Below are 23,888 nucleotides of genomic sequence, written 5' to 3' on the forward strand. Positions count from 1 at the left end.
AGCTAAACGGCTGCTGTAGCTTCATATTAACAGACAGACATGAGAGTGGCATCAATCTTCTCATCTGACTCTCAGCAAGAAAGTGAATAGAGGTATTCCCAAAAATGTCAGACTGCTCCTTTAACCCATGAAAGTATATGAGTGAGGGTTGGTTAAACCTACAGAGTAGATATGTGTAGTTCTTAATATTGCCTTCAGTGTATTTCTTGTGTATTCAGTTCTCTAACATGAGGTGACCTGCCCTAGTGTATTTTAAGTCATGATCTACAGTGCATGTGGTGTACTGTGTGCTCGCTCAGTGTATATGTGAAACGATAATAGTGCAGATAGGAATGCAGTAGCAGTAGTATAGTGTTACTAGCGGGGTCAGTGGCAGCAGGACTTTTTAATATCTCCCATTTCCAAGGGAGACCAGCCCCCACAGCTTATATAACACAGGAAACAGATGTTGGCAACACACGATCATCTCTCTCTCCCTCTCTCTATCTGCCTTTGTCTCCTCTTTCTTCCCCTTTTGTCTTTTACTCGCACTGTGACGTGTCCCAGGCAAGTTACAGTGTGTTTTCTCCATCATGAAGACGCCTGCTCGTCGCTCAGTATTCTGCAGTTTTCTAACACAGAGGTGTGTGAATAATCAACACTACTACAAGCTGGTGGAGTGACACAGATACATATAATTAAATCCATTTCTTTTAAGCGTAATGTCGCTTAAACTTGCAATTTAAAGTCCAATGCGGGGCCCAGTCCGTTTTTATCTCACACTGTGTGAGATATTTCCTCAAGTAGGGGTTAACATTTACAGTTGTGGATTATTTGTTGTGTAATCCTGTCCTTTAGCTGCACCAGCGTGTAGATGCAACTCAAATAAACACATCATCCAGAAAATAGTGCTCATATGAGAGGTGTGCGACCAGATGGGATCAAAGGATGGAGGGAGGAAATGATATAAATGGAGATCACAAACACAGTTTCAGGTTAATTTCAAGACCACAGTCCTGTATCACCTGCTTTTACGCCGTAAGATCCACCTTGTGGAGGTGTGCTATTTTTAAAATCTGTGTCACACTGTATCAGAGTTGAACCCCGCTGAAAACTCAAAGCCAATCTCTGACCTCAGATACTTTTTGTGATAATCGATTTTTGGGACATGCTGCTTTTTTCTCAACTTTGCGAATTTATCAGAAAATGAAAAGTCCACTTCATCTCCTCTCACTTCCAAGCCCAGATGATGCCTGTTGCCAAGGCGACCGCTATAACCCAGGTGACAGACCCTTCCTGTGAGCTGTGCCCTGTGATTGGCCTATCGACCGAAGGGGAGAGGGGGGGTCTGCAGATTGAGCGTTTTGATTGGCTGGCTGGTTGGCAGAGGCAGGGGCCCTGGCAGACAGAGATTCTGTGGGGAGCATTGATTTAATCGGCTGGCAAGCGGGCAGACAGTAGGGACACACACACACACACACACACACACATATATATACACAAACTGCTGGAGGTGCAAGGGGAAATTTGGCCCAGTGGGGGTCACCTCTGTGGGAGCGAGCGTATGTGTGTGTAATATCATGCTCTCCAGGAGAGGCGTTGCTGGCAGTAATAGAAGCACTCCCAGGAGCAGACCACGCTGGGTAATATCACACTCCCTAGGGAACTCGCCATACACACAGTCCCCCCCCCCCCCACACACACACACACACAGCAAAACATGGCACATATGGCCTGTGTTCAACATGGCTTACATGCTAATTCAAATATCCAAACAGGGGGGACACAAATCAACAGTGCACACACATCTTATTAGCGTCTTGCATTCTTACAAGGTCAGGTGCTGTAGTGAGCGGTCGCACAGCTTTTGACTGATCACTGGACATCTTGGGATCAGGAGACACGCAGAGAGACACAAAATGAGGCCGTGCGTGGTCGTCACTCGTTCGACACGGTGCGGTTTGTATTGTCACACAGTGTATCAAAGGCTGATATCAGACTCGAATGTAATGATTCATTTCCAACATATTCTGATGCCTGCGGCAGGACCGGCGCTGCGGCACATCAGATGCCGATGCCTTTGTTTTAAGTTTGAGATGTGTCCTACCTCTGCTGCTGCGCTGACAGTTAATATTTCAGTTGTTTTCATATTAAAGTTTGGTCACTCTGTGTGTCAGCTCTTCTACTAATTTTTGTGACATGACCAACAGAGCGCTTGCTGTCAATGGTGCCATAAAGTAGCTCAGCAGAGCTTATTGTAACATGTTTCAGTGGAGTTTAGGGGTTCCCAACCTGGGGGTCAAGTAAAGTGAAAGCTATTTGTCTAATTTGTTCTGATGAAGAAATCAGAGCTCCGTACATCAACAATGGGGCAGAGGTAGTGTGAATCCTTGTCTCTGAGTGGCTGTGCCTCAGAACACACCTGATCAGTCATGTGATCACTTTAGAGCTGCTCTTACATGTTACTCTGACACCTTTCTGTGAGCAGTATTGATGAACTTTTTGCCTCAGCGTATTTCTGGAGGAGTACGGGCCCAGAAGCCTGAGAGGAGGCAAAATATATCTGCTTCTGTAATTTTCCAATGCTGTAAACTCCGCAAACGCCGTTCACCTGTGAGGTGAATTTTTGACTGATCCGCCGATGTGGGGGAAGGTGTGTTTTTTCATCCGCTTCAATACAAAATGCTCCTCAGGTTTTAGAGTCTGTCTCCAATTAATGCTCACACGCACGGCTCTGGCACATCTGACATTTCCCTCTTAATAGATTCCTCGCAGTATTTGCAGAAAATCAGAAGCCTGCAGTCTTGACATCTCCCCACCCTGTAGCCTGTACCTGTATCATATCACAGAGCACTACAAAGTGAGCTGAGCACGAGGCAGGACGGCTTTAATTTTATATTTACTTTCCTCCCTCTGCCTCTTGCCGCCGCTCTCAGCCTCTGCCGTACACAAACTCCAGGTTTAGCCACATGCAGATGACAAGATGAAAGCGCGGAGAGGTGGAGGCAGGGATGTATTTTCACGGCGGCCCGTCTGAGATCCCTCCCTTCTCTGTAATCTATAGGCTGGTTTCAGTCAGATTGGGAGCCGACAGCTTCATTAGGTGAGAGGGGAAGCTGCTTTGATCTAAAAATACACACCACCATCGCCTCTGGAGTGGAAAAAGTTAAACAGTCTCCCTGTGTCTTAATCAGAAAAAAGCCTCCTGATTATTTTCAGCGGAGAGGTGGAGGATTGGAAAATATTGAGCGAGGTGGCATTGAGGGTATATTAATTCTCGTTCCTCCGAGCGTTATCTTCCTGGGGAATATGGGACTCGTTGCTGTGTGTACAGGTGGTTTGGTAAATAAAAATCCGGCACAAGGTCTGGACTTTGAGCCTGTGTTTGGGCTTTGGACTTGTTGGCTCACATCAGTGTGCTGTGCTGTGTTTGTGATGTGCTTTGAGGGGCCCGATAGCACTTCCAATAACATCTCTGTCATCTGTCTCCCTGTCCCCCCTCCACCCCTCCCTCACCCTCTCCTTCTTTCTTTCTCTCCGTCTTTCAGAGCATAGGCAAAGGCTCCCTGTGGTCCATAGATCCAGAGTACAGGCACAACCTGATCCAGGCGCTGAAGAAGACGCCGTACCATCCCTACTCGCCCGGCCTGGCCACCCCCTCCACCTCCCCGCCCACCCTGCCTCAGACATTTCACCACAGGTAAGACGGATTAGCTGATTGGGTGATTGTTAATTGCTTAATCACTTTAGAGTTTTGATTTGATTATTTTTGCTGGGTTCATTGGGAGCGGGGAGAGATAGAGGCTACAGCACATCGCTGCCTCTGCCTTCACTCGTGAGGGAGATAAGAGTCATTCAACAATTTTGTTGGACTTGCATGAACACAATTATTATTGTGTTAAGAGAGTTTGGTGAATCTGACTTGGAACAAGCCTCAAAAAACCAAAGTTTTTTATTGAAATAAAGACTGAAAATGTTTTCCAGTTCCAGCTTTTGAAATGATTTGCTGGTTTCTTGTTGGTTTGTTGCCTTTTTTAACATGTGTACATGTGCGCAAACAGTTCGTCCAGACTGTGGTTACTTGTTATAAATGGTGTGTTGGCAAATATGTTCAAATTAAGCAGCTGGCCGCCGTCAGCTGGTGACTGCCGATATATTTGTGCAGGTCTGTACAATAACCGATCGGCCAGTCGTCCAGCCCTTCTGTGTACTTGATTGTTTATTGTGGTCCACAGTTTTATAGCAGGGAAGCAGGTCTTCACTTTAAGCAATTATACATTTAAAAAGAAACGTACCTTCCTGGAACAAATTCTTGGAAATGCTTTTTTACTATGTTTATCAAATACTGATAAAAGTGAGCGGATTTTCAAGAGCCAAGTGGATTGACATGTAGTCTGGACTTTTTGAATTGAAATGTAATTGAGTTGAGACATCAGTGTGAATATCCTGTCCAGTACGTCATTGTAAATTCCTTTTCTTGTCTTTGTGTTTTAGACTGTTTGAAGTCGTCACTTTGGCCTCTGGGAAATTGTCACCAGCGTTTTTCACTATCTTCTGATGCTTTATAGAAAGATAAATAAATCGCTAAAAATAAGCAGTAGTTGCTGCCCTGTGGCAAGTACAACATAAAGCGTATATACTCTTCCACCTCTCCTACTCTTTCTCCATCTGTCGCCCCCCCCTTCTCCACCCACCTGGCCCCAGGCGTTATACAGCTGACCCGCCCCATCCTTTCCTTAAATCTTTTTGCACGCTGTTTTCACTTCCATCCCTCCTCCTCTCTCCTTCCCCCTCAGGCACATCACAGGTAGAAGCGCTGGTTGCCTTTTTTTCCTCTCTCCACATGTTCACTTGTTCACTCCCTTGCCCTCTCCCCGGTCTTCCCCGTCCGTCCCCCTGTTCCGCCTTTCCTGCGGCTCCTAACGCTCCTCTCGCTCTCCTGCCTCCTCTTTTAATGTCCCACACACCCTCCCGCTCATCCTCAGGCATACATTACAACTAGTGGGGCACCCAGTACTCCGTCTTCTTTATTTATCCCTGCTGTGATTTATTCCCCCTCTCTCTCCACCCTTTTCACTCTCTCTCTCTCCACTTTATCATTCAATTAAATCCTCCTTTGTCTACATCCACTGCATTCTCTGACCCCCCCCCCTCCCCTGCCAACACACACATACACCTCTCCACAGCATCCACCTGTGTTGTTTCCTCCACATTCCTTCCCTCTCCTCTCCTGACCTCTCCTCTACCCTCCATCCTCTCCCTCTGGCTCTTCTGACCATCCCTGTGGAGATGTCAGTGAGAGTACTATTAGCCGTCTTTTTCCCTTTCTTCCGCTTGTTCTCTTCCCCCCTCTCCGTCTCTCTCATTCTCTCTCTCTCTCTCTCTTTCTGAATACCCCACCACCACCCCACCCCGCTCCCCAGTTGATCCGGGCAGGTTGGCTTGCAGAGCCAGCGGACTGTGTAAGACAGAATAATTGGTTCACCATAAAATGTAAAAGTGTCATTTTGAACAATGAGGTATGGGGAAGTGGAACAAATTGGAGGCCGGATTCGGAACATGAGGAGGAAGGGGAGGCGGGGTGTAGTGAGGAGAGGTCGGAGTGTGCGGAGAGTGAGGGGAGGAGAGCGGAGGGAGAGGGAGGAGGTTGTTCATTTGCATTGTGACACACAGTGGGAGATGAGAGAGTAAGTGAGGAGAGTCCATTTCTTGGTTAGAGTGGAGCCTGGAGTCCCTTGTGATGCAGCACCTGAAGAGCATGCAGTGTGTGAATTTGTGTATGTACTGCATCTATTGTGTGTTTGTCAGTGTGTGTGTGTGTGTATGTGTGTGTGCGTGTGTGTCTTACCCCACCTTCCCATCAGCCAGTTCCATGTGGGCTCCAACTAAGAGTTATTTTTGTAATGAGATAACCTGACAATTATCTTCTCGATTAATTGATTCATTTGGTCTATACAATGTCAAACACAAAGAGATTCAGTTTAAAAAGTAGCAAATCCCCACAGAGAAGAAGCTGCCCCAGAGTGTGGCCATATTTGTGTAAAAGATTAAATGATTTGTGGATCATCAGAATAGCTGCTGATGAATTTTCTGTCCATTTGATTCAGTTGAATCATCGGCGCATTGTTGCAGCTCTAGTGTCCTTGCAGAGATTGGAAGTTGCTTGAAATACTAGAATCACAATCGATCTCTTGTTGCCTTTCTTGTCAAAGACACACAACAGTTGTTTGCAGTTATGAGCAGGGATTTGGTGCGTTTACAAAGGAGGCTCCAACATGGAGAACCTGAGAGTGAGCTCCTGAACAACAAACGCGTTAATGCCAGATATGAAATTTACATTAGCCTTTTCACAACCTTCATTTTTGTTCTTTTTTTTTTTTTTGTCTTTTTGTCTGGGCAGAAGAAACTCTTTTTGACTCTCAGATCTGAGAGCATGCTTGAACATCCTTGAATTGTTGAAAAGGAGAGCTTTCAAAAAGTCACCGCTTTCAAAGACAACTTTGAGGAAACGCATAAAGGCCTCTAAATTCTATAAGTGAATAACAAGCATCCTTCACGTCTCTGTGAGTTGACTTTTTTATATCATCCTTAGATTAATGGACACCAGTGGCTGCCTGCGAAGTAGCAAATCGATCGAAGAATTTATGGTATGCTTTAGAAAATTGGCTGGCAGCGAAGTAAAGCACATGCACAGCATATACAGGGTATGCACAATTTGTTGCTAATGGGCTAAGACATGAACACCACTTGTATGGTAATCTGTCAAGCAACATTGTGTACAGTAATGCTGCTGGATCCACATCTCAAAGTTTCCCAAAGATATTAAGCATGTCAGGCTGGATGTAGTGCAACATTTAGCTTAGGTTTATACTAATACTATCTTGGGATTTTAAAACTTTCCAATACTCCATTCAGTGTAAGCAGTAAGAAGAAATTAACACTATTTTGTAACGCTGAAGCCCCTTTAGAACAAGTTCTGTGTAACAACTTGGCCACTGTGGACACAGGGTCAGAATTTGCAACCGCAGTCTGTTACACTTGTTATGTCATTAGACAACAGACAAACTCTTATTAACCAGTTTGCAGTGGATCAAAATGTGCATATGGAAATGTGCCAAAGTTCACCTCAGAAATTGTAATTTGATTTTGAAAATAAATTTCACCCAAAGTGCATTTACTATCATTTTCTTGAGCTTTCACAGTCTCCATCATAGTCCATGCAGGTGTTGTGATTTCACTCGAACTCCATCTGCTGATGAAGACCATGTTTTATAATTTCTGGTGTGGGAGTGTATTAAGTTAGGCATGTAGTAGCGAGTCTTCAGGTTTGGATACAGTTAGAAGAACGCTAAAACAAGGTATTAACTGTTTTCTCTATATATATATCAATATAACACAGCTTCGCTCTGAAGAGCCCTCACTCTCAAGAATATTATGTTATGAAGTGTAATGACTGTGAATGGTTGCCCAGCATGTCTATTATGTTAAGGTCAAGGACTGTCTCAAGCAGTTCCACACATCTCGGAAGTGGAAGATGAACCAGGAGAATGAGCAGACATAGAGGGAGAGGAAGTGGCAGAGTGAAGGGATGGAAGACAGAGGGGAGAAGAGAGGGAGGGAGGGAAGAGAGGGAGAGTAATGGTGCTTCTTTGTCCTCTACTCTTTGTCGCTCACACCTCTTGGTTTTTCATGGACCATAATAACTCACACCGCCTCGGTCGACCCCCACCTGCAGTTTGCTTCAAAGTGTGTGTCTGCATGTGTGACTGCATCTGCATGTGTGTGTGTGTGTGTGCATCCCATGCATTCATTTCCAAATGGGTGTATGTGTCTGACATATTGCAAATGTGTGTGTGTGTGAGTGAGAGAGAGAGAGAGAGAGCAAGGGAAAGAGAGAGAGTGAGAGAGGGAGCATGCTGGGTAGGAGGTCAGCTCCATGGTGCATTCCTTCACACCCCATCAGCATCTGGATGAGAGGAGGAGGGGAGGATAGAATGGATGGAAGGAGGGAAGGGTGTCTCAAGGGGGTTGGGAGGAGCTCCCTCTCCCTCTTTCCTTCTCTCCCACCCTCCCTCTCCCCTCTCTTGGAGAAAAAAAGAGGGGAGATGTTAGTGGTGGCGGTGGTGGTGGGGGGGGGTTGCGGAATGAGCGTCTGCCACGAGTTTAGCCCCTCGCCCACTACATTAAATGCACAGGGTCTCCTTGGCAACGGGAACGCCGCCATGGCAACACATGTAGTATAAGGCAGGTGCTGTCGCACTGTGAAGCCATTTGTTGAGAGAGAGAGAGGGAGAGAGAGAGAGAGGGAGAACGCAGGGATGGAGAGACAGACAGAAAGAGTGAGAGACGGGAGAGAGAGAACGGGGTAGAGAGAGAAGGGGGAGAACAAGATGGGCGGGGGGTGGGGTGGTAGGGAAAACAGACAGGCTGTTAGCACAGGAAAAATATGTTATCGCCGTGGCAACGCAATGTGGCAACTCTCCATGGCAACAGCAGGTGGCTCAGGGCTGAAATTTGCGTTCGCTGCTTTTGCTTTTTCGTGTTGCTGTGTGTGCGTGCATATACAGTAAGTGTGTGTGTGTGCAGCCGTGCATGTGTGTGTGTGTGTGTGTGTGTGAGTCCATTATTCCCCTGCATCTGGTGAGGTGAGAGCCACATCACAAGTGCAGACATCCAAATCCTCTCATTCAGCAGCTTAGAACATAAAACAGGACTCACATTACAAAGAAACTCTCCTGATGAGTGCAAACGAGTGGGTTGCTTTCTCAGAGTTCACAGCTTCCCCAGGTGTTTTCTGTCCTGTTTGTTTTATGTGTGTGTGTGTGTGCGTGTGTGTGTGTGTGTGCGCGCATATGACCAAGATCCATGTTGTCAGACACATAGTGACTGTGTATGAGAACAGCATGTCTAGCTACAGAGAGAAAAAGAAAGGAGCAGTCAGACGTGTTGTCTAATGGGGAGCTAAAGACCACTCAACCTGGAAAAGCTCTTACAGCCTCCCTCTCTCTCTCTCTCTCCCCCTCTCTCCCTCTCTTCCCCTCTTTCTCTTTCTCTATCCCTCCATCTTTCTCCTCCTGTCCTATTGTCTTCTTGTGTGTGCATGGTGTGAGTGAAGACGTCTCCGTCTATGTGAGAAATGCCGTCATTACCGCCCTCATTAGTGGTGCAATGATCACCTAAACTGAGTCCCCGGCTTTGTGTGTTCCTGTGTGTGTGTGTGTGTGCAGCACGTAGTGTAAGCCTGTTTTTTAGTGTGTCACACTGTACGCTACATGCCTGTATGGCATGAGCGTGTGTTAAATGTGTGTGCGTTGATGAGGTTGTAGGGTTTTTTTTTTTTTTTTTTAAATGTGTGTGTGAATGGACCAGTGGCGGGCGATGGGGGGTTGTCATGAGAAATTACCCCCATGGACTACAGCGGCGAGGCTGTAATTCTCCGAGGTAATCACAGGGAATAATGGCAACAGTGGGACACCCGGGAATCTAATCACTATAATCAGAAGCACTGGCTTATGGGCTCAAATTCCTGCCTTGCTATCTGCCTCGTGATGAAGCCTGCTGGGCTGGTTGGCTGCTGCAACAGGATCAAATGATTGACCAGTTTTTTCCTTCTCTCTCCCCATCCCTTCTTCTTCTTCTTCCTCTTTCCTTTCTAGTCCTCCATTGTGGTCGGGGAGTCCCCTCTTCAGAAAGAACGGAGGAGTTCTCCTACAAGGTATCGTTTCACCTCCGCAAGCCTTCTACTGTATGCGTGTGTGATCTCCCGCCTCTTTCTTTCTTCCTTCCTTTCTTTCTCTCTGTCTTTCTGTCTTTCTCTCCATCTCCCCGCCTCCCCTCCCCTCCCTCCACCCTCTACGGATGTGCCAGCTCCAATCATCTCAATTCCAAATCCCTCTTTTTTAGAAGCGCACCTTGAGAATACCGAGTGCTGAGTTCTGACACTTGGCTCGGCTCCAGAGGAGGAATGCTTTTTCTACGGAGGCGTATTTGAAAGTAAAAAAAAAAAAGAAAAGAAAAGAAGTGATAGAGACGCAGCAAGTGAGGGAGGGAAAGAAAGAAGAAGAGGGGAGAGGAAAATCTCAGCTTCGAATCAGAGGCTGAGGAGCAATCCCCCCTGCCTCCTCTCCTCATTCAACACAACATACAGTCTCACTCTTTTACTCTTACACACCTCCTTTTCCCTGCATTTCCCATTATTCCCTCCTCTCCACCTCTTCCCCCCAACCCCCCCGACCTCCTCCCTTGTGGCTGGACGGCAGTTTAAATGGACATTCAATCCCAATCAGAGAGCACTCCGGGAGCTCGCTGGGCTGCCGAGTCCTAAATGGAGGGGGAAATGGATACATTAGGCGTCTGCGGCGCGCCCTCCATCGCCGCTGATAATGGAGTAGTAATGGTCAAGGAGCCGAGCTCGGAGAGAGTGTCTGAAAACCTGGACTCCCCCTGGACGCACACAATCTGAGAGTGATGTGTCTGAGCGGCCGGCCAGGTGGACGGACAGACAGACGGCGAGGGAGACAGCAGTCAGCGCACACGTGACCGGGAGAGACGGGAAGAGGAAACTTTTTAAATGTGTAATGTGTTTTCTGAAAGGAGAGAGGCTGCAGAATGGTGTGACATTCGGAGGCAGCGGAGAGAAAGGAAAGTTGTGACAGACAGCCAGAGGCAAAGACAAGGGGAGAGGGGGGTTGGGGTGGAGAGGTGGACTACCAGGGAGAGTGAGTTTGGGGCTGTTAGTGCCCTACGTTATTACTTCCATCTCCCATTCCCAGAGCTTTCAGAGCTGCTCCGCTCTGAGCTGATGTGGGCTGAAATCTGCCTCTCCCTGTGGCCCAGCACCAGCTCAGGATGAACACAAGGACAGTGCCTGGCAGCTGTGTCCTTAATCCAACCCATCACCCCAAAGTTCATCATTTAATAGCTCTAAATTATGGGCGATCTGCTCGGCCTCAGTGTTCCTACTTTACGTAAGCACGTAGGTCACCTGCTATCGTTAAAGAAGGAGCTTGACTTCAGCACTTAGAAAGCTGTTTTCAGGCTTTATTTGCATGTCAGCTGCAACGGAAAGGTGCATGCAAGCCGATAGAAAAATTGACCAGCTGTTAAATGTTTAATTGTGCATATCAGCACAACACAGCTGCATTGATGGTTCAAACATATGTTTAGTTAGTAGCTAGTTTATTTAAAAATGATCACCCTCTAACGCTACCACGACAGTGAAGTCTGAATACTCTCCTCATGATTTTTACATTGAAGGTCTTTTTTTGTTGTTTGTGTTTTCTATTGCAGCTGCAGACATCTGGAGAGCAGTAGCTATTTTAATAATTCAGATGTTATAGCAAAAGCTGGATTCAAGTGCCAGTGGTGCAAAGTGACTAAGTACATTTAATTTTGAGGTACTTTACTCGCTCGTCACGCTACTTCATACCGTCAGTTGTATTTAGCAGGAAAATACTGTACTTTTTACTCTGCTACGTTTGTTTGACAGCTATAGTTACTGTGCAGATTCAGATTTGGCATATAATGACACATCGAGAAGTGAACTACCCAGTCCATGTGAAATATTTATTATTAGCTTCACCTCAACCAGCTAAATATGCTAAAATGCTGCTTACATGTTAATGCATCAGTAACGATAACCCACTGTCATAGATCATATCATCTGATTTCAAATCAGCAGAGAGTAGCTGTAGAGTGTGTTGTACTCAGTTACCCTCCACAACTTTACTTACTTAACTTTTTATATGCAAGACCTTTAATTGTAATAGGGTATTTTTCTTCATAATGAGTACTTCAGCACTGTACAGTTGGAGGACAAAATAATGGAAACACTTCATCGACTCAAAATCTGCAGTGAGTAAAGCACATCATCAGGCTTATTTTTCAGACTTGACAAAGCTCCCTTCACAGCCACAGAAGACATTAAACAACTTTTCGCTGGCGTCATGAGGAGTAGAACTCGTCATGACGGGTAAACTGAACTTCATGTGTAAAATTGATGGACTTTTCAAAGCAATGTGAGACTCTAAGGAGACAAAATCATATTTGCTCAAATGGCAGGGCAAAAGATTGGATTTTTAAATATATATTTAGGGGAATAGACTTGAAAGTCATAGAAAAAGTTCAGTCACCCTGCATCCACAGAAAACAACAGGTGAAAGGTGAATCTGCTGGAGCGTCGGCGTTCTGCTGGTTACCATTCAGCCTGATATGACCCATGTTTGTGGCTGTGTTCAATAGGCTGATTAAGTTCCAGTAAGTAAGCGTTGGTTTAAGCGTCTCCCCCCTGTAAGTCCACGTCAGTCAGCCAACCACTTAGACGCTCAGCTGGAGTGTCAGATAGACGAGCCGGTTAGCCATCCAGTTAAACTGCCAGCATTGTCAGCCCACCAGCAACCCAGCCAGTCAGTCAGACAACATTAGCATGCATCCTGCCCTCAGACTCTGTACGCGGTTTAACACACGGCAGCCGCGCAGATAGACAGGATTTTTTGGGGGAGGGGGTCAGGGGGTGTTTTGACTGAGCGAGAGGCCGCTCTCAAACAGTTGCGTTCTCAAGGTCTGCTGGGAGTGACCTTTGACCCTGTGGACCGCGCATGTGTTTGCCCGCGCTCGGCGCCTGTCCGCTGCGCTCCTCCGCCAGCCGTGCAGAGACTGCAGCCTGCAGGGCCATGTGGAACTCATTTAACAGGAGAGCAGAGGAGGCTGAGTGCGTATACGGCACATGAGAGCGGAGAGGGGAGGGAGGCTGAGGGCTTCGCTTGCCCTGGAAAACAGGCAGGCAGGGAGACGGGCGGCAGGCGAAGACGTAGGAAGCAGACAGAGAGGCAGAGCAGCTGAGCAGACACAGGAAAAAAGACAGACTAGAGGATATTTTCTCTCCAGGAAAAAGGCAGAGTTGCAGACAGACACCTCGTCTCTTCTGTATTTACGTTTTTTTCCTCAGCGCGTCCCGCTTTCTGCTACCAAGCCGAGTGTTTTTCTTCTCTTTTTTTTATTGCTTTGAGCTTGTAAAATGTATTGCTCAATCTCAGCGAGTGAGGACGGGCTTCGGGAGCGCTGCCTGCTCTTTCCCCGCTTAGTTTGTCACCTCATCTCCTTAGCATATGTCCCAGGCTTTTTTACCTGCAGAGACATGCTCAGTTGGAGATATGAGTCACCACTATGCGTAGAATGACGGCGAGATCGATAGAGAGGGAAAAGAAATCAACAAGAGAGGCCGAAATTAGAAAGACAAAGAGAGGGGTTTGCAGAGGAACCCAAACAGCAAAGCGAGGAGGCGAAGATACAGAACACACACCTAAGAGGAGAGTTGTCTGTGCTTGTGCTGGGAGGGAGGTGTGTGTGTGTGTGTGTGTGTGTGTGTGTGTGTGTGTGTGTGTGTATCCAGGGTAAACAGTGGTGGTCAGGAGTGTGTCGGCGAGCTATGAGAGGCCGTGTCAAACAGAGCTTGGTATTTCCTTTCCCCCTTTTCTCTCTCTCTCTCTCCCCGCTTCTCTATCACTTTCTCTGCTGATGCATGATCTACCACTCTGTGGCATGTGGAAGGGGAGCCGTTGCTATGGCAACCCAAAGCCTGACTGGAGCGAGGTGGGGAAGGAGGGGTGGGTGCACATCCACCCGGGGAGACCTAATGCACTGCCCACACACGCACACACACACACACACACACACAGCCATGCAGCAAGTGATCAAGATTATGAAAGAGACTCTGCGCAGGGACCTACTTATAAGGTTATGGAGAGCAGAGCTGCAGATATCAGGGGCAGAGCCACACTAACTGGAGTCAATAAGATTACTGTGGACACAGCCGGCCGGGGGGAAAGCTACAGAAACACACCGACAAATGGCAAACGACAAACAGATCTATCATAATTCATCCGTGTGTGTTACAACATCAACCAAATATACGTTGTGGGATGGTTTTCTGGGGGGCCTCGGCATGACGACTTGTATGTTTTAATGAGCTTGCGGTTCCTGGGGGCGAATTAAATTTCCTCCTCATAACATCAATCATAGATTTACTGAGATTTCAAACCAGAATTAAAAAAAAGAAAAAAAAAACCTGAAGCTACAGTATGTTGATGCTATGTTAAATCATTTTTAAGGATTTCCAGTTTAACAAACCTTCTGCGGCAGACAAAGCAAACAGCAGGCCATCGTCCGCGACAATGCAAACTGACCCTGAAACTGACAGCTGTTTTAGTGAACTGGGATGGCTGTGGTGAGCAGCCCGCCTTGAGTAATGACAGCTTTTGGCTCAGATGTGCACACGCACTCTTGGTGTCTTTCCTCTCTTCTCTTCTGCAACACAGACAGTAAAGACATAGAGTCACAGCTGGTGCAGAGCTGAAAGCGTGCACCGTGGATCTCCCGTCTGGTCCTTCACAGTCCAGTCAGAGTCTGTGACGATTGTCAGGTCGTTCCACAAGTATGAAACCATACTTTGACCTTTGACTTTGACCTTGAGGGAAAATCTGAAGCTGCATGAGAAACATTACAGAGTGGTACTTAATACCGAACTGAGACACTGATGGTTCTGAATCAGAAGATGTTCCAGTATCTTCAGAAATCCCTCTGGACACACTGGAACCTTTAATGAATTCCTTGTCACATGGGTTGATTTTGAATCTTGATCTCAGCACAGCTCTTAAACTTCTCTTGTTCCAGTCATCTTGGCTATTATGGCAAAGTAAAAATTTAAGAAGTTGTTTGGTAAATACTCTGCTTCACTACCTCGCAGAGAGTTAGATGAGAAGATCGATGCCACTCATGTCATGTCTGTGCCGTAACTATGAAGCTACAGCTGGCAGCCTGTTAGCTTAGCTTTAAAGCCTGGAAACAGCTAGCCTGGCTCTGTGCAAAGGTAAACAAATTCAGTGTCAGGCCCCTCCGGAGCTCACTAATGAACTCATCACATCTTGCTTGTTTTATCCGTACAAAAACAGAAGTGTAAAAACGACAGGCCACGCTAACCCGCCTGAGCTCTTGCTTCATATTTAGCGCGCACACGAGGGTATCAGTCTACATCTACCTCGTCTACCTCTCGACAAGAAAGCGAATAAGCGTGTTTCCTGAAATGTCGAACTGTTCCTTAAAGGCAGATATATTAAAAATCAGAAACTGAAGTGTCACTGCAGCAGATGCATTGACAGCAACCGGAGCTTTAAGTCTACCAGCTGTCAGATTGGATTAGGAGCGTTGGTAAACCATGATCTTCAGGTCTCCCCACAGATTTTCAAGCGGCTTCAAGTCCAGGCTTTGGGTGGGCCACTCGAGGACATTCAGGGATTTGTTCCAAAGCCAGTCTATTATCCTGGATGTGTGGTTCAGGGTGTTGTGTTGCTGGAAGGTGGATCTTTGCTCCGTTCTGTGGCGTTTTCTTTGAGTACCTGTCGGTGTTCGTCTCCGCTCGTGCGATTGTGCCAACACTGTGCTGCAGCGTGGTGGCACCAGGTGATAGCCAGCAATGAGCAGCACCTGCTGTTTGCCAGTTGAAAAGCTTTCAGAGCAGAGAATCAAATTTTGTTTCTCATTATATCACAGAAAGAACTGTTTGGTAAACTCCAGGTGGGTTGAAATAGAGTAGAACAGCACTTAGATGGAGTGCTCCAGCGTTGTCCTTCTTGTAGGTTCTCCAGTTTCTTTGAAAAATGGTTAGCGTGGCCTTTTGGCCACTTCCTGCTCTCTGATCAGAGCCCTTTGCGCCTGGTTACTGCTGACCAGATTGACAACTCGTGGAAGACTCGATGAGTCATTGTAGTTTCAATCTTAATCCATTTATTGATGGAGCCCACTGAGCTCCTGGGAGCTTGGAATACTTGGAGTACAAATGTTTCTGCTCTCTTTCCCAAATCTATGTCTCGACACGGTCCGACCTTGGACTTCTACTGAGTGTTCCTTTAACACATTTTGCAGTGAACTGAGGGACATGATTCAGATTTCTTCATCTCCAATTCAGCTTCAAGTCAAAGTGCCACAGGTAGAGGCAAAAGGAAGCGATACATCTGAGCAGAGCTAAAACAGCTGTTGTAGTCGGCAACAATTTCAATAATTGATCCACCATTTAAATTTTTTAAGGAAAAATGTGTAAAATGCTCTTCAGCTTCTTCAGGATGATTTTTGGGGGGTTTTGAGTCTTGGTCAGACAAAACAACCAATTTCAATATGCAAACTTGGGTTGTGAAAAATTTGTACTATTTTCTGGCCTTCATTCAACATATTAATAATAGAGAGCAGTACAGAATCGGACTTAAATACTTAAGCTTTAAATGTATGAAATTTTAATTTTAAACCCTTTTTTGCTTTATGAATGTGATGCATTGTATGTGGATTGCTTAAAAAATAATACCTTAAATGAGTTTTGAAGAGTTGAAGAAGACAAACGTGCCATTCCGCGCAAATTTTTAAATCTGTGGCTTCCCCCTTTAACTTCCAGCCGCCTGCTGCTGAGCCCTCAGCATCAGACAGGCTGGATTTAGCTGAGCCCAGCGGTCGTTGGTAATTGAATGATTCGCAGCGGCCTTAACTCATTTATGACGCTTTCCCGCTCAATTTAACCTTGCCTTGCTCATCAATATTGCCCTGTTGGCCTCCTCAGACGGTCAGTGAGTGTTCATCGAGCCGCTCGGGGTCTTATCGAGGTCCGATCAGGTTTTGGAGAATCTTCCTCTGTGTCTCCTTCCTACTTTGTGATTGATTTGTGTGTTGCATGTGTCTAATGTGGCATGGATCTGTGTGTATAAGCTCTCCTGTCTGCTTCTCTCTCTTTTAGTTCCTCGTGGTGTGATCCAAAATGGCGCCCGTGTCAGGAGCCAGGCACTCTTCCCTGTGATAAGACCCCTACCTGTTAGCCCTGTGGGGAGCAGAACCTCGGCCATAAGGTGAGTGCACTCTTCCTCCTGTCGCCCTCAACCGTGCAATTAACGTCAGCCAGGACTTTCCCCTCGCGAACACATTCCCTCACAGACATACACAGACACACCCACGCCCACATCCACACACACACAGTAGCCTACAAACAAACACAAGGCGCACACACACACAAAGCAAACCTCGCACTGAAATTTTCCACTCATAGTTTACATAATTACATCTTCATTGTGTCCAAAAGATGGAGGCATTCACACGCTCCCCTCCGTTCAGAACATTCTATCCAGGTGTGTTTATATAACGGTCTCTCACACACACACATAAACAGGTTTATTAGAGGGAGAGGCCTCATGATACAAAGAACATTCAGAGCATGCATGGACATGCACATCCATCATAGGAGCGTAAGAGTATGATGGCCTGCACCGCATAATGAATTAAACATACGCAAAGTCTCACTAAAGGTATGCAGTGAATATTTGATCACTGTAAGGGTGCATGTTTTTCTTATAAGATATTAATGTGTTAACCCTCTCATTCTGAGGGGAGAAAATGTCCAGGGGAGAGGGCACGCTGCTGAGGCTCCTTTTGATTTATTGGATGTCAGAATGCACCCCTGTCCTTTAATGCTTTACAGAGGAAAGTGTCTTCTGACTAATAGAGCAAAATATGTGTTGCAGTGTAACGAAGCAGCTGACGTGTGGTGGACAGTGGTTAAACGGCATCGCTGCAGAATCGTCGCTCTGACTTTCGAGCTCTCAAGGACTTTTATCCGCTGAGCAAGTTTGGGGAGCGCGAGAGCTGCTAAAAATGCACTGTGTCATTTGAAAAATGCATAGGTGGCAATCTGAAAATGAGTCTGCCCGTTTCTAAAAGGAAAGGCTGACTCTTATTGGCGATACAAGGTTTTAATCTGACCTGAGGAATATGCACATCGGGCCCTGGGGGGCTATTTGAGAGTGACAGATTATCGCTTGAACTTTTTTTTGCTTTCCAGCCACTTTGCAGAGCGAAGTGGAGCAGCTTCAGCGAAGTGAACCCTGTTCTCTAACTCTGTGCCCTGCTTCATACAGATCATCCCTGGGAGATTATCTAAGCCGAGGACAGGACAGCCCATCCCGCTACTCTCCTCCGCCCTGCAGCGAGGACCTCCAGGACGACCACACTTACAGCACTGCCAAATCCCCCAGCAGGCTGTGCTCCTCCCAAGTCGCCGACCCTTCCTCCCCCCTGGACGACGACGACATCATCGCCGTGGAGATCCAGTCAGACGTCAAACCCGAGCCCCGGGAGATCCCGCTGGATTCGCACGTCACCACTGCCGCCGCTACCTACATTTCCCAGCAGCCCCTGCGCGGACAGAGACGTAGTTTGGGGGCGGGAGCTGGGACTCTGGCGGGAAGCAGTTTGCCCTGGACCAAAAACCGAGCGAGGGGCATTAGCGACACGCTGCCGCTGAAGAAGCGGCGCGCGGCGGCGGTGGAGAAGCCGCCGGAGAGCGACGACGAGGAGATGAAGGAAGCGGCGGGGTCGCTGCTCCACCTGGCGGGGGTCAGAGCCTGCCTCAACAACATCACAAACCGCACCGCCAAGGGCCAGAAGGAGCAGAAAGAGGCCCTGAGAAACTAAGACACACACATAGAACAAGTACATAGTCATGCAAACACACACAGACGGTATACAGCTCAAAGAACGCACACACACACACACATTAACACACAGACACATATACAATACACAAATAGGTCAACAGGTAACGTTACTACAGCATTAGTCTCAATGGACACTTCTCATCTCCCTCTATCTATCTGCAGGGCATTAGGTGAATCCTACTTATTTGTGGCAATATCAAAAATCTATGTTTTCCTACATGTTCAGCAACACTAACATCAATGGGTATTTCTCATGTGTCTTTGTTGTTTTTCTTGTTTAAAAGGGGATGAAAGCCATAAAAAAAGCACGTTTTGTCACTAATTTGGACAAAGTTGAACACGACAAAACCGAATCACACTGAGGAGCGCACAGTCCATGAACACAGAGGATGGCTGTTTGTCTTACCTGTTTGTTTCTATGTGAATCTGTAGCAATCTCGCAGCGATGCCAGCGGAGACGGCGGCGCGGGCGAGACGGGCCGGTTTAACAAGACGCGAGGGCCTCGCTCGGCCGCTCGCTGGCATCACTCGCCTACATCCACGAGCACAAATGTGAGACTGTGCCAAAGACAAGCGACCAGGTTGCTTCATGTAGCCGATGCGACAGCTGACAAAAAAAAAGAAAAGAAAAGAAGGCATAGTAGTAAAGGAGAGCTAGAGAGAATGACCTTAAGTGTCAGAATAATTGTAAAACCCAATGTGATATATATTCATGCACTTAAGATTATTTAACGCCACTTATAATGGAAGCATCATGGGTAAAGACATGGTTTATTTCAAGAGCACTCATAGTATTTAAGAATAGATATTTTAAAATAAAAAAAAATGGTCATGTTTATCACCATAGAGATGGATAGTGTGCCGGGTCTGAGGCAATATCTCCTTCATTTTGTTGTTGTTGTTGCATAATGTAAACGTCCCTAAAACTCCCCCAGTACTTCTGTCCATAGACGTAGACACCTGGTATAGATATCATAGCTACCAGTAGCTACCACACCTTCCTCTTCATTTGACAATGTCAAAGAACTATATACATGAACTGTGGGTTTAGATTTCTGTTTGTGTCTGTTTACCCTCACTCTACCCTCATAAAGATATAAGCAATTTGTCCCTTGTGGACAACTCTGTAAAAAGGTTAGAAAATATTTTATTTTTTTCCTTTCTTAATTGAAGCAATTTGACCTGCAGGACTTTCTCAGTTATATTGCATGGGTGCTTGTAAATAAGATAAAAAGCGAATCTTTTTTATTCAAAGATCATGTAAGATAAACAATGTATTTAGCATGAAGCATGACTTATTTTCATATAAACCTTGATCCTAGACGAAAGAAAAAAGTTTTGCCGCCAATTCTTATACCCGTGATTATATTGGAGATTTTTTTTTTGTTTGTTTTGTTTCCTTTGAATCTTTTGGGTTCTTTTTTCTGAGCGGGCTTTCAAAGACACGTCTTCAGGGAGGAACGTGGGAGATCACTCTGCAATTAGAGGCCCGAGGGTGCCACCTCGGGGCTCCGGGTTCAGGCTATGTAGGCCAGCTGAATCACCTCTTAGGGGTGGGCTTCCGTCTTCTTCTGCCTGTACAGTGATTTTTAGGTGTTCAGTGTTAACCCCGGTGTTATTTCAGAACACATCTGTAGAGTGTGTGAGTTTGTGTGCCCAGGAACACACACCCTTTAACATTGTGCCTGCCTGCCTGCCTGCCCTCAGTACCTCTGTTGTCATGTCTCTGACATGTTTTGACAGAACGTTACCTGTCTTTATTTATAACAGTATTGTTTTCTCTCTCTCCTGTGTGTAAATGTACGTGTGTCCTTATTTTCCATCGGCATTGTTCAGTGTACATGTATGGATCAGACGGGCATGGGAAACTTTGTAGGTGTCCTGAAAGAACCTCATATCCCCAAAAAGGCTACTTGAGAGTTGAATTAAAAAGAAAGAGGAGTGTAGGAAATCACAAAAAAAAGTTTTTTGTTTTTTTTTTTTCATCTACACACAGTATTGTTAACCCTTTGATTAAATGAATTACCTGCCATTGTGGATGTCAAGCTTGCACACAGTCTATCACATATTTATCTCAAGAGCCCAATCTGGAGATCAGAGGTTGTTTTCTTCTTTATATATTTTGCCACTCAACAAGGTGTATTTGTACCTCACTTAAGGTCATGAAAACACGGACTTGATTGAATTTCACAAGGGCAGTAGTGAGCTTTGACATTTTTGCATCAGAAGTGGTATAGATTCTGCACTGCCATTATTCGGCATGCTTTTGCTGAAGCAGGAATGCATTAAAGTATTAATTTTTTCCCCCACTCACACAGAAGCGGTGCATTTAAAAAGCAGCTTTGTAGGAGAAAACACAGGCTGGGTTTGGTTGCAGCAGCGGAGTCACACGAGGTTTTGTTTGAGCTGTAGAGTGATTGTCAGCGAGCCAAGCGGGCAAACAAATGCATGTCCCATCCACCGGTACGGTCTTTTGCCACCTGTAGCATGCATCACTGGCTTTGCATTTTGTATGGTTTCCATGCCAACATATAAAAAAGGCTAAAAGGAGACACTGTCAGTGTTCTTGTTGTGTGCCATCCGTCTCTCGTCTGGTATCTGTCTGAGTGCTCCCGCGGCCCGGGTCAAGCACTCTGCTGTATTTGCAGTAACAATCCACTGTTGTGGTGACTAATAACGTGTTCAGCTAGCAAGAGGCATGTCAGGGGGAGAATGCGTTGCTTTAGCAACCACCTTCTTCCCTCTGACTCACTCTGTGGCACGCAGGAAAGATGAACTCCTGACCTACGAGTCCTGGAAAAACAGAGCAACACATAAAATATACGCGGGACATTTCAAAGCAAAGGGAATATACTTCACTGCCTAAAAGAGCCCCCCAAAAACAAGTGTTTCTTTCAAACCTGCCAAACATACGGTGAAACGTACTAAAAAAAAGAAAAAAAAGTTGCCATTTTTTATTTGTGGATGTTTTTAAGTGCATTTTCATTTTCTGTTTTGTTTTCTCTCTGACAAAATTATCTACAATACTGCCATTATTTTTTCGGTGACTGTCTGAGCTGAATATTGGAAAGCCATAGGTTAGAGATGTCAAAATGCAAAACTGTTATTGATCTGTGAGATGTGATGCAGAGTACACCCAGGTGTTGGTTTTTTTCAGTAAATGTTCAATTCTCTCCTTATTGTGCAATCATATTGCCAAAGAATGATTTCAAGACCTATTTCATCACTACATGTAAATATCAACGTTGTCCAATACCGTGGCAAAAAATATATAAATGTTGTTTTATTTTGTTTTCCATTTTCTGAAAAACTGCAATGATGTTTATGTGATGTATTGTCTTCCAGTTGGTTGCAATAATAAAAAATACAAGTTGCAGAAGATTAGCTTGGCTGTTCCTTTTGACGGACTTGGATCAAACATGACAACCATAATCAAAGAGAATGATACCCACGTCAGCTGCTATGACACATTTAATAACGGCATCACTGGCAGGCAGTTCATGTGGGCTAACAAAAGCAGCTATCTAACAATTTTCCCTCTCAAATTCACAGTTAAATATAGTAAAGGCGCACAAGAAAGCATATCACCCTTTCTATCCCCCTCCTCCGTTTCACCACTTCAACGTGCAAGCCCCATTTACTGGTTAAGTGCTGGCTTTGTGAGACTGGAGACTCTTTAATTTGCTCTCAAGACTGACCCCAATCATTAACCTCACATATTCCCATCAACAAGGGTCTTATCATAACCATGCCTCTTCTGCCAGTTAATTATTCATTTACTTTTTCTAATCATTTAAGTTCAATACTTCTGATTAAAGTCAAACTCAGCTCCCCCTCAGGGAAAGAAGTAAAAGAGTTAAGTGTACCAAAGAGTTCCTCAATGCCTTATCAATCTGACTGGTGCCATTTTGGAGCCGTGTGGCAGTGGAAGCCCATTCATAATTGAAGCCGAGACAGGCTTAATCTCGAGCCAGTGCCTCCCTGTGCAGTGCGCTCCCACCACCAACACAACTGGAGCTAGCAGCTCCTCTGTTGCTATGCAACTACAGCAAAGAAAGAGGGGGGGGAGAAAAAGTGTGCATTCTCTAGATCTTTAGAGGGCATCATACTACTCGGTTACCGAGGGTGAGACTCAAAGGTAGCGACGACATGCCTCGGATAATACAGCTTTGTGTTTGATCACGTCTCACAGTTTGTGAAACAACTACCAGACACAAGTCTCCAATCGTCTTCCTCACAGCGCTTCTTTCTTTTTTTTTCAAAGGAAAAGTGAATTCAAAAGCATATTCTCATCAGTGTCAGGTAGGCCTTTAATTTCCCCTCAGTGAAATGAATGAAGTCAGTTGTTGTGACATCTTAGAGGAGGCACGCTGAAGTGCGAAGTGAATTGATGCACAGAGAGCTGTGTGTTCCCCGGTCTATATCATCCATATCCACACAATGACCAGTGAGGCAAGTTTCCATGGAGACAGAAGTGGAGGTAACGTTTCTCTTGTCAGCTCTCATTTACTGCAAAGCTTTATTGTTTTTGGAGATTCTGCTCCAGTAGTCAGGACAGGTGTATTTTGGATTAAACAGACAGAACACATGGCTGTGGCTCATCCAAAAATACATTTACACACCTTTTTATTGAATTACATCTAAAGTAGTTGCCTGCTATGCAAAGAGAATGCATTGTGTGTGTGTGTGTGTGTGTGTGTGTGTGTGTGTGTGTGTGTCACTGAATCAGAAAAAAAGGAGACCTTGTTTTCTGGAGTTCTGGTATGTGGTGTGATCACACTCTTGTGGTGGCGAGACGTTACTGCATGAAAAGTTCTCTTGAAACAAATACAAAAGGCACCAGGTATCCCCACCCTGAAGCACTGTTACATTATAGAAATTTCATTTGGGTAGCAATAGACTTAAAGCCATAAAAGTCCACAGGTATCCATGGCAACTCCATCACGATGCAGACAGCTTGGGAGTGAAGATGCTGTAGCTCTCCAAGTAGAATCAGAATCAGACTCGGCATGCAGCTATCACAGCCTCTTATGAAACTTTTCATAAGAGATGCACCCATCAAGACAATCGGTGAAAACAAGTCACTTTAATGTTGTATCAAAGTCAGCGCCGGCCTCGGATGAAGACTTCCGATCCTCCACTTCAGTAAAAGAAGTGATACGCCGGGGGAAAAATGACATTACATGGAAAAGTCCTGCATTCAAAATCTCGCCTGAGTAAAAGAAGATAACATTATCAGCTAAATGTGGTATTTAAGTATCAAAAACAAAAAGAACTCAGATGAATGGCAGCTGTCACTATCAGAGATTATATCACATTATTATCACTGATATATAAATCTATAAAAAAAAGTAGATGGTAGATTGCAGATGGTCTCGGTTGAGC

At 45.6% G+C, this 23,888-nt stretch overlaps 1 protein-coding gene across 1 annotated transcript in view; it reads left to right on the forward strand.

The window, feature by feature from the left end:
* Nucleotides 1-21,884, forward strand: part of ches1 (checkpoint suppressor 1) — a 55,290-nt gene extending 33,406 nt beyond the window's left edge. The window contains exons 3-6 of the mRNA XM_041959286.1: nucleotides 3,528-3,679; nucleotides 9,636-9,694; nucleotides 16,754-16,862; nucleotides 17,925-21,884. Of these exons, the coding sequence (XP_041815220.1) occupies nucleotides 3,528-3,679; nucleotides 9,636-9,694; nucleotides 16,754-16,862; nucleotides 17,925-18,480 (876 nt within the window). The 3' untranslated portion in view covers nucleotides 18,481-21,884. The remainder of the gene's footprint in view (nucleotides 1-3,527; nucleotides 3,680-9,635; nucleotides 9,695-16,753; nucleotides 16,863-17,924) is intronic.
* Nucleotides 21,885-23,888: the final 2,004 nt, after the last annotated feature.

This window comes from Chelmon rostratus, chromosome 18 (assembly GCF_017976325.1).
Source record: "Chelmon rostratus isolate fCheRos1 chromosome 18, fCheRos1.pri, whole genome shotgun sequence".
Taxonomy (NCBI): Eukaryota; Metazoa; Chordata; class Actinopteri; order Chaetodontiformes; family Chaetodontidae; genus Chelmon; species Chelmon rostratus.